The 13,345-nt window shown below is 46.8% G+C and overlaps 1 protein-coding gene across 2 annotated transcripts in view; it reads left to right on the plus strand.

Moving 5' to 3' along the window:
• Nucleotides 1-13,345, plus strand: part of ZDHHC8 (zDHHC palmitoyltransferase 8) — a 218,277-nt gene that overhangs the window by 184,487 nt on the left and 20,445 nt on the right. For both annotated transcript variants that reach the window (XM_085636173.1, XM_085636174.1), the window contains exons 7-8: nt 6,308-6,440; nt 10,059-10,176. In XM_085636173.1, the coding sequence (XP_085492299.1) occupies nt 6,308-6,440; nt 10,059-10,176 (251 nt within the window). The remainder of the gene's footprint in view (nt 1-6,307; nt 6,441-10,058; nt 10,177-13,345) is intronic.

Here is a 13,345-nt window from a genome sequence, read left to right on the forward strand (position 1 = left end):
ATATAGGTCATGAGGGAGTTTTTCTAGATTGTGCAACCAGTTACAGCTCCATAAATAGTAACCAGTTACAGAAATCATGGGATGTAAGCGGTTACAGGTTCATGATCAGTAATCAGCTACAGAAATCATATAATGCAACTGGTTACAGATTCAGGATTAGAAATGATGAGATGCAACCAACTACAGCTTCATGATTAGTGACCAGCTACAGAAATCATGGGATGTAACCGATTACAGATTCATGATTACAAATTCATGATTACACATCATGTGATGCAACCAGTTACAGCTCCATAAATAATAACCAGTTACAGAAATCATGGAATGTAACTGGTTCATATTCATGATTAGAAATCATGGGATGCAACCAACTACAGATTCATGATTACTAACCAGCTACAGAAATCATGGGATATAACCGGTTACAGATTCATGATCAGTAACTAGCTACAGAAATCATGTGATGCAACTGGTTACAGATTCAGGATTACAAGAGGCATCCGGTTACAGATTCATGAATAGTGCCCAGTTACATAAATCATGGGATGTAAGCGGTCAAAGGTTCATGATTAGTAACCTGGTACAGAAAACATGAGAAGGGGCCAGTTACAGGTGCCAGTTACTGCTTCATGATTAGTAACCCAGTACAGAAATCCTAGGATGTAACTAGTTACAGCTTCATGATTAGTAACCAGTTACATAAATTGTGGCATGTAACCAGTTGCAGCTTCATGATTAGTGAGAGTTGCATAAATTGTGGTAGGTAAGCAGTTACAGCTTCATGAATAGTAACCAGTTACAGAAATCGAAGGAAGTAACCAGTTACAGTGTCACGATTCGTAACCAGGTATATAAATTATGGGATGTAACCGGTTGCAGCTTCATGATTTGAAACCAGTTCGATAAATCGTGGGATGTAACCAGTTACAGTTCCGGATTAGTAACCAGTTACATAAATCGTGGGGTGTAAGCAGTTCCAGTTCCGGATTAGTAACCAGTTACAGAAATCGTGGGGTGTAAGCAGGTACAGCTTCATTGTTGGTAAAGAGTTACATAAATCATGGGATGTTACTGGTTACAGATTCATTATTGGAAATCATGGGATGCGACCGGTTACAACTTCATGATTAGTAACCAGGTACAGAAATAATTGGATGTAACTGGTTACAGATTCAGGATTACAAGTCACAGGAGACATCGGGTTACAGTTTCTTGATTAGTAACCAGTTACATAAATCATGGGATGCAACTGTTTACAGCTTCATGATTAGTGGCCAGTTACACAGATCATGAATGTAAGCGGTTACATGTTCATGATTAGTAACTTGGTACAGAAAACATGAGAAGTAACCCGGTACAGTTACCAGTTACTGCTTCATGATTAGTAACCCAGTACAGAAATCATAGGATGTAACCAGTTACAGCTTCATGAGTAGTAACCAGTTACATAAATCATGCGATGTTAGCGGTTACAGTTCATGATTAGTAACCAGTTAAATCACAGTATGTAAGCGGTTACAGCTTCATGGTTAGTTACCCGATGCAGAAATCGAAGGATGTAACCAGTTACAGCTTCATGATTAGTAACCAGTTACATAAATCATGCGATGTTAGCGGTTACAGTTCATGATTAGTAACCAGTTAAATCACAGTATGTAAGCGGTTACAGCTTCATGGTTAGTTACCCGATGCAGAAATCAAAGGATGTAACCAGTTACTGCTCCATGAGTAGTAACCAGTGACTGAAATCATGGGATGAGATTATTCATAATCTGGTTCCCTAGTGTAGAAGTCATAAAGATGACTTGTCTAATTGCAGAACGTCCTTGTAACGTTACATGCACATCCTCAGTACTAGCAATGTACAGGGGTGTAGCTTCAAGGAGGGGTTGTTTGGAGTGTGACCCCCTCCGCCGAAACCGCCCCCCCCCCCTAAAAAAAAAATCTATTCTTGGCTTGAGAGTTGGGTCTGGGGGCCCTGAGTCTGGTCTCCTGTGCTTTGGTTTATCCACATTTGACTAAACATTTTTACTTTATTATTTTTGTTTATATCACGAACTTAGACAGGGGCCCGCCTACTGCAAATCAGCATTGAACTTGTTCCTCATGGGAACAGTGTATCTCAACCCTTGGTCATCCCTCCTCCCTTCAGGATACTGTTTTTATTCGGGAAATGTATGATTTACACCCCGGTATCGCACTGACTAAGCTACACCCCTGGCAGTATATCGATGTCTGCTGTCTTGATGCTGCCATATACCAAGATCCTACAGGGGTCAGATGGAATCTTAAGAGGCCATCTTTTCAAGGGACAATCACAAGATTTGATGCAGTCAATAATTCTGGTTCGGTAGGGCCTGATCGAACCAAACCTGGTTCTGTCAAAAATGTCCAGCCCAGCCCCATACAGCGCCGTGTGCGTGTGTGAAATGAGCGAGCCTGCCCTTTCATTGGGTTGATGGTGGGCATGGGAGGGGGTGAGAGGGGATCTCCCGCCCTGAAACAATGTTTCAAAAAAGCTGTTCCAAACAGTGCATTGTATAGTACAATGTTTCAAAAACATTGTGTAAGCAGTGTGTAAGAGGCTTTTAATGTGGCTTTCATGGCGGCCCACCCAGCTCTGAAGGCAGCCTGCCCCTAGGTTCATCATACCAAGTAATGCCAAGATCCCTGAATGACCGACTCTGGGTTTTGGGAGTGCCCGGGGACGGCCATGGCAGAGACGGGAGTGTAATGTTTAAGCCTAGCAGCCCTTCTGTACGTCCTTCAACATGGTACATTCAAAACAAATCCTTGCAAAACAAAAGTAAACCCAGAACAAATGAAGAAGATCGAAAGAGAACTCCAAAGAATGAACATAGAAGGTGAATTAAAGGGACCCAGGCAGGCTAAGAGGCTACTATGGCATTAGACAGAGGATACCACCACACGGAACTAAGCCCCCCTTGGACCGTTCCTCCAGGAAAGAAGCTGCAGATGCGGGGAGTGTGAGCTAGGGCGAGGGAGGCAGAGCACAGGTGTCTGGAGGGTTGGTGGAAGTTCAGGCGGTGGTTGATGTTTGGTGGTCCTTGGTAGGCATGTCAGCATCTTGAATTGTCATATTTTCTGGCTCGGTAGCCAGTGGAAGTTCCTGAGGTGGGGGGTGAACTTGGTCCATTTGGGGAAGTCAAGGGCGAGTCTGGCAGCTGAGTTCTGTATCGTCTGGAGTCTCTTCAGGAGCTGGGTGGTGATTCCTGTGTAGAGCATTGCTGTGGCCCAGCTGGCTGGTGACTAAGGCTTGAGTAATGAATTTCCGGTTGTTGACTGGGAGCCATCTGGAGATCTTTTGGAGTCTGTGAAGGGTGTGGAAGCAGGCAAGGAGACTGTGTTGATCTGGTGTTCCATGGTGAGTTTGCTGTCCAGGATGATGCCAAGATTGCGAGCATGGTCTGTCGGTGTGAGTTCGAATTCCGCCAGCCAGACACCAGGTGTCGTTCCATGGAAAGGTGTTACAAAAAATGAGCACTTCCGTCTTGAGCTTCAGGCATTTGGCCATCATCCAGTTGGCGACGCTTGTCATTCAGTTGTGGAAGTTGGTCCTAGTGGTGGAGGGGTCTTCTGAGAGCGAGAGGATGAGCTGGTTGTAGTCTGCGTGGGATATGATGTTGAGGCCATGGGTTCTGACGATGTTGCCCTCAGGATGGGCAGCCTTTAGTTCCTGTGATGACAACAGGAAAAACAAATGCACTATTCCATAGGGTTCTCTTAAATGACATTATTTCACCCACAACTTCGCTAAACAGAGGTAAGAAATCCAGTTAGCAAGAAACATTGAAATATAGAACATAAAACAAGGAGACAAACTTGGGAATCCGTATCCATTCAAAATACCATTTTTGGCAGTGGAAGTACTTTTATGACTCCTAAAATGGGACTAGGACATAGGAAACCGCATTTTCGCGGTCTCAAACCCTGATTGGGGCGTTGTCGACCATTAAACAGCTTAGTACATCTGGCTCGTCATTTCCATAGACCGCGGACAGTTTTATCGCCCACTTCTACCGCGATAATGAGCCCAGTGTGTGCTGTTGTCCTGGACGTCCACTGGGTGGCACTGTGGCTACTCACAACAGCTCGTGCTTTGGAACAAAATTGGATCCACAGAAATATGGCCTCGCAGCTTTTTTTGTTTCAATTACTTGCATCAAATCAGTGAATCTGTTCGCTTACTAGCCAATCAGTGACTCCCCTGCAGCAAGGGACCCGTACTACCTCTTCCCGCCTGACAGTTAGGCGGAGAGGGACTAACTCATGGAATTCCACCCCAATTGATCCGAGTAGTTTGGTTTTGCCAAACCGTTTTTTTTTGCGGCTGTTGGAGAACTTGGCTAAAGTTTTAAAACTCGTATGAGGCTTCAGCTGCAGCGAAGTCTCACCCCCGTGTGTTTACAGGTGAGCTCAGTGAGCCCCCTTGAGAAAATACTTCACCCTTCCCTCGAGTACAGCCCCCCCTCCCTCAGCCCCGCCTCATGGCAGGTCTGTGAATACATGTACTTCTTCCTTTGAGCAGGTGGTGAATGTCTGCGGTAAAACACCATGAAATGATGAAATACAGTCCCGTGTGGTAATTTCCCATCCGTGGGGTTTTCCTCCTAGTTGCATGGTACTAGTGTGAAATCACTAAAGCGTATCTGTAAGGTTACCTGCGGGTTTACTGATATCCCGGTACCATGAACTTCTGATCAGGGCCAGGGTGGGGAGTCCAGGAAGATTCCTATGTTTGATAGCTCACTACAGCCCCGAGGGAAGCGGGGTGTACTTTGGCACACAGGTGGGGCTCTGAGGGTCATCCGCTGGAGTCCTCAGAGGTTTCCAGACAGACTTGACCTTCTCGAATGGTGGCGCAGCTGAGCTGGGGCAGAGACAGTCGCATGTGCGGATAGCCAACCAGAAAATGTTCTTAAATTGTGGCACAGCTGGGGCAGAGACAGTCACATGTGCGGATACCAGACCAGTGAGTGTTCACATTTCACTATAGGAATCTGATGGACGCCTCACTTAGCATCAGTCTTGTCACCCCTGAATCAGTTTCTCTAAAGACCAGTTCAGCTCTGTTAACACTGAGCTCCGACCCAAAATAGTCCTTCTAAGCAGGTTTTACATTTGTTGTAAACATAGTTTTCACGATCTTGACTATTGTAGTACAGCTACTGATGTAATCTGTCTTCTCAAATAGAGAACATTGTAGTGGTAAAAGTGATTTTTTTTTTTAAAGTCGTGCTACTATGAAGTACGCTACTACATGGTGCGCGTGCCGTCAAACTCAAATCTCGGTCTGTAATGATCTTGTCAGGTTGGTGTGCCTGCTGAAGTTACTTAATAATAGAGGCTTACCTTATTATTACACCCTTGTAAGTGATTGCAGCTGACACCTCAAAGGCCTCACACTAATCACCCTGTCCTCTAACTTGGCAGTGGTGGCTTGCAAAGGGTTGCGGCAGGCATGTACCCAGCTGGGATGGGGGTCCACAAACCAACACTAATAACCCGTGCTCTTCTTGATAGGAGTTCGGTAGCAAGTAAAAACAGACTATAAAAACCTCTTTTGCGAAAATAAAAACTCCTGCACTTACATCAATCATCCCGCTCTTGCATAAATATCCCACTAGAACGATTCTGTATTTAATGACATTATGAAGCACTGGCCCTAAATATGCAAACGCAGGAGTAGTTCATATACCCAGCGCAACATATGGCTGTGTGTAGACATCGACCCGATCGACAGTCGCCTACGGTGTCTCTCCCTTGGGGTGACAATCGTGAGCACATTGCCCTCCATGTAGCTCCATTCCTGCTCTGACAGAGTGGGAGGCAAAGTGGTTTCACACAGCCCTGCAAGTGGGCATGGAAGGGAGGAGTTTGGGGTAAAATAAATGGGCTCCAGATTTCCCAACAATCACGCTGATATATCATGGTCAAAAACATTATCTGAGAAACTAGACATGAGAACTTCAAAACAGAGAGAAGAGAGAGTGTGAGTGAGTGTGTGAAAGTCCTTTAGTTTTTTTGTCCTGGGTAATAATGGACCTGTCAGCGCCCTGAGACCCTTACTGGTGAGTAGCCGCGCCTTACAAGCGTTTGATTGAATGAATCATTGACCTGTTCTGAGCCTCAGACTGCGGCCGCTGCCACTACCATAGCTAAGGGAGAGCCTCGTGCTCCGGAGCTCTGTGCCTTCCTTTGTGCCTTCGCTGTCGTTGCAGAATACAGCATCACAGAGGAACATTCTCCGACAGTAATGGTCTTGTCTCTGTTTTTTCTCTTCCAGGTACATTGTCAAGCCAAAGAAGAAGCAAGCGGTGACGGTGAAACCGCCATTCCTCAGGCCCGACCTGTCGGAGCGCCACATCACGGTGAAGATAAGTGATAACGGAATCCAAGCCAACCTGCACAGGAGCAAGGTGAGTCCATGCTGCGCCTGCTGCAGGAAGCCGCGGTAAGAGCTCTCAAACCGCAGGTACCACCTGCACAAGATGTAGTAAGAGCTCTCGAGACTCGGGTACCACCAGCACAAGATGCAGTAAGAGCTTTTAAACTGCAGGTACCACCGGCACAAGCCACAGTTAGAGCTCTTACACTGCAGGTACCACCGGCACAAGCCGCAGTAAGAGCTCTTAAAATGCAGGTACCACTGGCACAAGCCGCAGTAAGAGCTCTTAAAATGCAGGTACCACCAGCACAAGCCGCAGTAAGAGCTCTTAAAATGCAGGTACCACCAGCACAAGCCGCAGTAAGAGCTCTTAAAATGCAGGTACCACCGACACAAGCCGCAGTAAGAGCTCTTAAAATGCAGGTACCACCAGCACAAGCCGCAGTAAGAGCTCTTAAAATGCAGGTACCACCGGCACAAGCCGCAGTAAGAGCTCTTAAAATGCAGGTACCACCGGCACAAGCCGCAGTAAGAGCTCTTAAAATGCAGGTACCACCAGCACAAGCCGCAGTAAGAGCTCTTAAAATGCAGGTACCACCAGCACAAGCCGCAGTAAGAGCTCTTAAAATGCAGGTACCACCGGCACAAGCCACAGTAAGAGCTCTTAAAATGCAGGTAACACTGGCACAAGCCGCAGTAAGGGCTCTCGAGTCTCAGGTACCACCAGCACAAGATGCAGTAAGAGCTTTTAAACTGCAGGTAGCACCAGCACATGCCACAGTAAGAGCTCTTAAAATGCAGGTAGCACCAGCACAAGCCGCAGTAAGGGCTCTCGAGTCTCGGGTACCACCAGCACAAGATGCAGTAAGAGCTTTTAAATTGCAGGTAGCACCAGCACAAGCCACAGTAAGAGCTCTTAAACTGCAGGTACCACCGGCACAAGCCGCAGTAAGAGCTCTTAAAATGCAGGTACCACCGGCACAAGCCTCAGTAAGGGCTCTCAAATCTCTGGTACCACCAGCACAAGATGCAGTAAGAGCTTTTAAACTGCAGGTAGCACCAGCACAAGCCACAGTAAGAGCTCTTGGGTCTTGGGTACCACCAGCACAAGACGCAATAAGAGTCAGCGCTGCAGCCCCCAAGCTTGCACCGACTGCCATAGGTCCCAAGAGTGCCAGAGATAGTTCAGCAGCTGCGGTGGCGCCCAAGAGTAGTGGAGAGCCACCTTTACTGTCCCCAAGCTTGCACTGACTGCCATAGGTCCCAAGAGTGCCAGAGATAGTTCAGCAGCTGCTGTGGCCCCCAAGAGTAGCAGAGAGCCACAGTCGCCATCCCCAAGCTTGCACCAACCACCATAGGTCCCAAGATTGCCAGTTCTGTCCTTAAGCTTGCGCCGACTGTCATAGGTCTCAAGAGTGGCCCTGTAGACCCCAACAATGGCAACCATAGCATTGCCTTTGAGAGTAATGGTGAGAATTCTAAAGATGCAGGAGGCAAGGGGGTTGCAAAAATAGGGCTCAACAATACACCAGCGGAGACCTGGGCAAATACACATGTACATAGACAGAGAAGGCAATTCTGGTATAAATGTCGCACGTCCCTCCCTTCAAAGCTTAGTAATAACTGACAGTTTTTGGTGCTCATACACTACTATCACATCCAATGCCAAGATTTGTCTCACCAGACTCAGAGATCCTGTTGACACTACCCCAATCTATGCCACATATTGATAGTGGAGCACTCTTTATGCACAAGAGCAAAGGATTTGTAACAGTGGCACCCAAGTGTGTGTCTCTCAACTCTAACTCTTACACAAAAGATACTTCTCTATCCTTATATACTGCAGTCTAAAAGTCCAGGCTTCACGTAATGTGGTGACTAGTTTGTTTACTTCTTCTTAATACAGTCACACAGTCCGTGCAGCTGCTCCAGTAATTATTAAATATTCATCTGTAATTAATCATCACTGGAAAAATCTGTACTGACTGTGTGACTGTATTAAGAGGTAAACAAACTATTCATCACGTTACGTAAAGTCTGGACATTTTGTTTGCAAAAACAGTGTATAAAGACAGATAAAAATCTTTTGTAGAAGAGTCAGACTTGGGAGAAACAAAATGAGGTGACATTGTTACAAACCTTTTGTTCTTGTGCATAACCACCGCAGCGGCTCCTCCATTCCGGAAGAGGCGCGTCGCCACCCCTGCTGCGAGCCAGCAGAGGGAACCGGGAAAAGTAAAATGATAATATAGTTATTTTATTTTTCTTACGCGCTAGAGCCAGCCGAGGCTAGGGTGTGGCGGAGCCATGATAGATTTGGGAGGGAGGGGGAGTAGTGGACACTAAGTGCGCATGTCTGTTTTGCTTGCTGTCTATGGATGGCCAAATCGACATGCGCACGTCGATCTCTACACTGAGCTGTGCTGCACAGCTGTGTGGAGAGGGGCGCAGGTTCCAAGGCCCTGAGCAAGCGTTAAACCAGCCCGCTCAGGCCAATCATGGTGCTACTCTCATGCTGGTAAATATTACTAGCATGAGAGCCGTTTATTGATTGGTGCCTGAGAGCCTGCGCAGTGTGCACCAGCCCGTGGGCAATCGGGAGTTGGGACAGCAACAGAAGAACACTGAGACAGTATCTGGCAGTGGCAGGTAAGTACTTTTTTATTTTATTTGTTTGCGTTTTACCCCCGGCTCACCACTTCCCATTAATAGCAGCCGCCAATGAATAATGGGAGACATCCATTACAACGCGGTCATTACAACGCAAGTCGTTACAACGACTTGCGCTGGATGGCGCTCTAACCTAAGGAATAGTATGATTTACTATTCCAACACCTTCCCTAGTGTACGTAGACTGGAGTTGGAATAGTAAATCATACTATTCCTAAGTCCAGCGCAAGTCGTTGTAACGACTTGCGTTGTAACGAACGTGATGTAAAATACCGCGTTGTGAATGTATGTGATGTACCGTCATACATTCCTGCATAGCAAGGGCTCTACTATCAATATGTGGTGGAAATACACACATATCTAGGAAGAAAAGACCCTATGGGCGTTTTACAAGGCGGACCACCCAGCGACCTGCAAACTGTATTCAATAGCAAATTGAATAAATTAAAAGGGACAACTGTTCCAAAACATAAACTTAAACACGATAAACACTGCAGATCATACACAAAGGACAGAAGTTTGCATTGTACTCACACTTTTTAAAAATCTCTGACAGTGGATCTATCGGTCATTAAAAATACAAGATGAAATACTCAGATATTCACATGGATTTCGGGGGAAGGGGGGGACAGTTGGGATTCAGGGGAACAACACAAAAAATTATAAAAATGTTGGGAACCCCAGCGCACTATGCCTTTTGTGTCCATAAAACACATACTATAGCACCACCAGGAAGCAATCCATTAATCTGTAGTAGCAAACATTCCGCTGCGCCCTGCATAAATCTTTAAAACTCACTTGCTGCAAGTTGAAAGGAATGGGTGTATTGAAAGGTGGTGGGATTTGCTTGCGAAGCCATAGGAGGTGGGATTAAATGGAGGACTACGCAGCAGCTATGGGAGCGTAGACTGGATCATATGTACTCTGTGTGCGTCCCGAGGCAACCTCTCATGCTGGTGATATGTCTGGTTCCCTTTAGTCCAAAGGCAGCCTGGAAGTTCTCGATGAGAAGGCAATGGAAGCACAAGCCCAGCTGCCGCCCAAAGGAGATCCCAGCAAGTACATGGAGCTGAAGGGGCCATTGAGCACGGCTGACGGTGAGTGACCGGGGGGCAGGGAGCAGCAGGGATGGAGTAGAAGACACTCCTTTGTCCCCCTCATAGCCCATGCATCCATAAACCAGATGCATTTGTCCCCCTCATAGCCCATGCATCCATACACCAGAGGTCTTTGTCCCCCTCATAGCCCATGCATCCATACACCAGATGCATTTGTCCCCCTCATAGCCCATGCATCCATACACCAGAGGCCTTTGTCCCCCTCATAGCCCATGCATCCATACACCAGATGCATTTGTCCCCCTCATAGCCCATGCATCCATACACCAGAGGTCTTTGTCCCCGTCATAGCCCATGCATCCATACACCAGAGGCCTTTGTCCCCCTCATAGCCCATGCATCCATACACCAGAGGCCTTTGTCCCCCTCCTAGCCCATGCATCCATACACCAGAGGCCTTTGTCCCCCTCATAGCCCATGCATCCATACACCAGAGGCCTTTGTCCCCCTCATAGCCCATGCATCCATACACCAGAGGCCTGTGTCCCCCTCATAGCCCATGCATCCATACACCAGAGGCCTTTGTCCCCCTCATAGGCCATGCATCCATACACCAGAGGCCTTTGTCCCCCTCATAGCCCATGCATCCATACACCAGAGGCCTGTGTCCCCCTCATAGCCCATGCATCCATACACCAGAGGCCTTTGTCCCCCTCATAGCCCATGCATCCATACACCAGAGGCCTTTGTCCCCCTCATAGCCCATGCATCCATACACCGAGGCCTTTGTCCCCCTCATAGCCCATGCATCCATAAACCAGAGGTAGGGCCGCTCCGGGGACAACACACTCTCATATCCACATGTTCATGCCAAGTCTTCGTGAGAGGCACATAATTCCCTAAAAACACCCAGAAAGTGATGAAAGTAAGTATTGTGGGGATTTTGAAACCTCACAAGCCTGGTGTTACAATCTGTTCTCGCCACCATTGCACTACTCTATATCTCACCCCATAGCTCTCTCACTATAACCTCTACCCCCACTCTCTGACTCATCCCAAACCTCATTCTATTACTATGAACCCCAAAATAACCCTTTCTAGTCTCTTCCCTCCTTGCAACATCTCAACCCTCATTTTACTATCCAGATCTCCCAAACAACCCTAACTAAACCCTTCCATCATGTATCCCTCCTTAGACTCCTCCGAGACCTAATTTTCTCCCTAATCCATTTCTATAGACTCGTTCCTCCTCATCCCTCCTTTACTCATCTTATACCTCCTCCTCCTACTACTACGATCTCCAAATAAACACGTTCTAGACCCTTCCCTCTTCTGTTCCTCCGTTATCCTTTCCAATCCAACTAACAGACTCACATGTCCACCGCTCAAATTAATTTTTCTCTATACTAATGCACCACTAATCCTTTTTGGGTTCCCTGTTAGCGTGCCACTCGCCGAAGAGTGCTTTGACGCCTTATCAGGGTAGTAAGTGCTATATAAATACAATAACAACTCCCTGCATGGAAGCCATGTTGTACAGCCTACCTTTTGTGCTGCTGCTTTTTTATAGGCACACACAGCATGGCAGTATTTTTGCTTATTACACCCCTACACAACACATTCCTAGTACAATCAGCCACAGCACATAGGCCTTGTAGCTCAACTTGCCCTTGCAGAAAGGAATCTGCCACAGTTCCCCTTACACAGAAGCCCTCTGGTACAATCTCACTCACCTGCCACTCGCACATGAAGGCACGTTTGTACAGTTTAACATTTGCACACTGGTCTTAACGAGATCTACCATCTGCACGGCAGGTTTGTGGCGCTGTATAGCGTGGCACAGTCTGCTTTTCGCACAGGGCCTTCGAGGTATAATCTGTTCCCACCAAGATGCTTCAAGATGCAATGTACTGTCTGTTCAGAGGCCTGTAGTGCAACCTACCACCTCACTTGTCTCAAAGCCTAAGGATACATCAAGCCCATCTGCAAAGAGGACATGTGGCATGATCTTTCCCTCCTGCCCCACTGCACAGAGGTCTTGTAATGCAGGACACATCTGCAGCATGTGTTGTTGTTGAACACATATAGTGCATTACTTCCTTCATCTTACAGGAGCCTTGTGGGGCAACCTAAACCCCACTGCAACCAACCTTTTGGTGCAGTCTACCTCCTCAAAGTCCTTGTGCGACTGTATGTAGCTGCGCACAGTGCTAGTGGTGCCGCGTGCCCCCTTATACAAGGGTATACTTGTGTGATCCTCTTTGTGCACAGTGACCTTATTGATCCAATATTTCACAAACCCTGCAAGCACCAGTTTTTGAACACCTGCTTACATGCATCTGGGTGTCTTTTTTGCATACACTGCCTTGCACCCTTTTCCTGGTGCACATCTTTTTGTACATGGTTGCTACATAGATGGTGTGAAAGCCCAGCTCCATGGCCTCCCAAACTCTACACCGGCACCGTAAATACACAACATAGCACATCTCATATAGGGCCTGAAGAAATATCATCACATCACCTCTGACCTGCTGGAACTCCATTGACTCCCCTTGCCGGGCTGCACCATCTTTAAAACCAACTGGATCATTTATAAAGCTGTCACAACTAGCACATCTGCTTGTCTTGTGGACAATCTCACCATCTGGTTTTTCTCGACACACCTACAGTAAGGACACAATCAGACTGCAGATTAAGAGGTTTTACAAAAGAAAATCAAGGAAGCAGTCCTTTTTCATCTATTGACCCAGATGTGGAACAGCATCCCTAAATCCATCCGGCCCTCCCCAACGCCTCTTTAAAAAGGAGCGTCTTTAACTCTTCTCCTAATTGAAGATCACAACGGATTGACTGTAAACAAACTAGCTACTTCTCCTATCACTGGTTGAGTTTAAGGTTGACTTTGACCCTTTACAGATAACCGCTGGCTTTGTCTAGATTTGCGTTACAGAAATACTGCATACATATATACACACTACTTGCGCTCTATGCATGCACATACTTCATTATGCATACCACTAGCCCACACCTTCTTTGACCTGCCTCTTTGGGCACACTTTTTCACACATCTCCTTGTATGCACTGTCTCTTCACACCTTCTGGGACTATTTTGCCGCCCAAGCACCATTGCTGTGAACTCCCAATGTACACGTACACCCTGGCCTTTACCCTGAGCTTAAAGCCACAAAAATACACTACCCTCTTCCTC

This window comes from Triturus cristatus, chromosome 11 (assembly GCF_964204655.1).
Source record: "Triturus cristatus chromosome 11, aTriCri1.1, whole genome shotgun sequence".
NCBI lineage: Eukaryota > Metazoa > Chordata > Amphibia > Caudata > Salamandridae > Triturus > Triturus cristatus.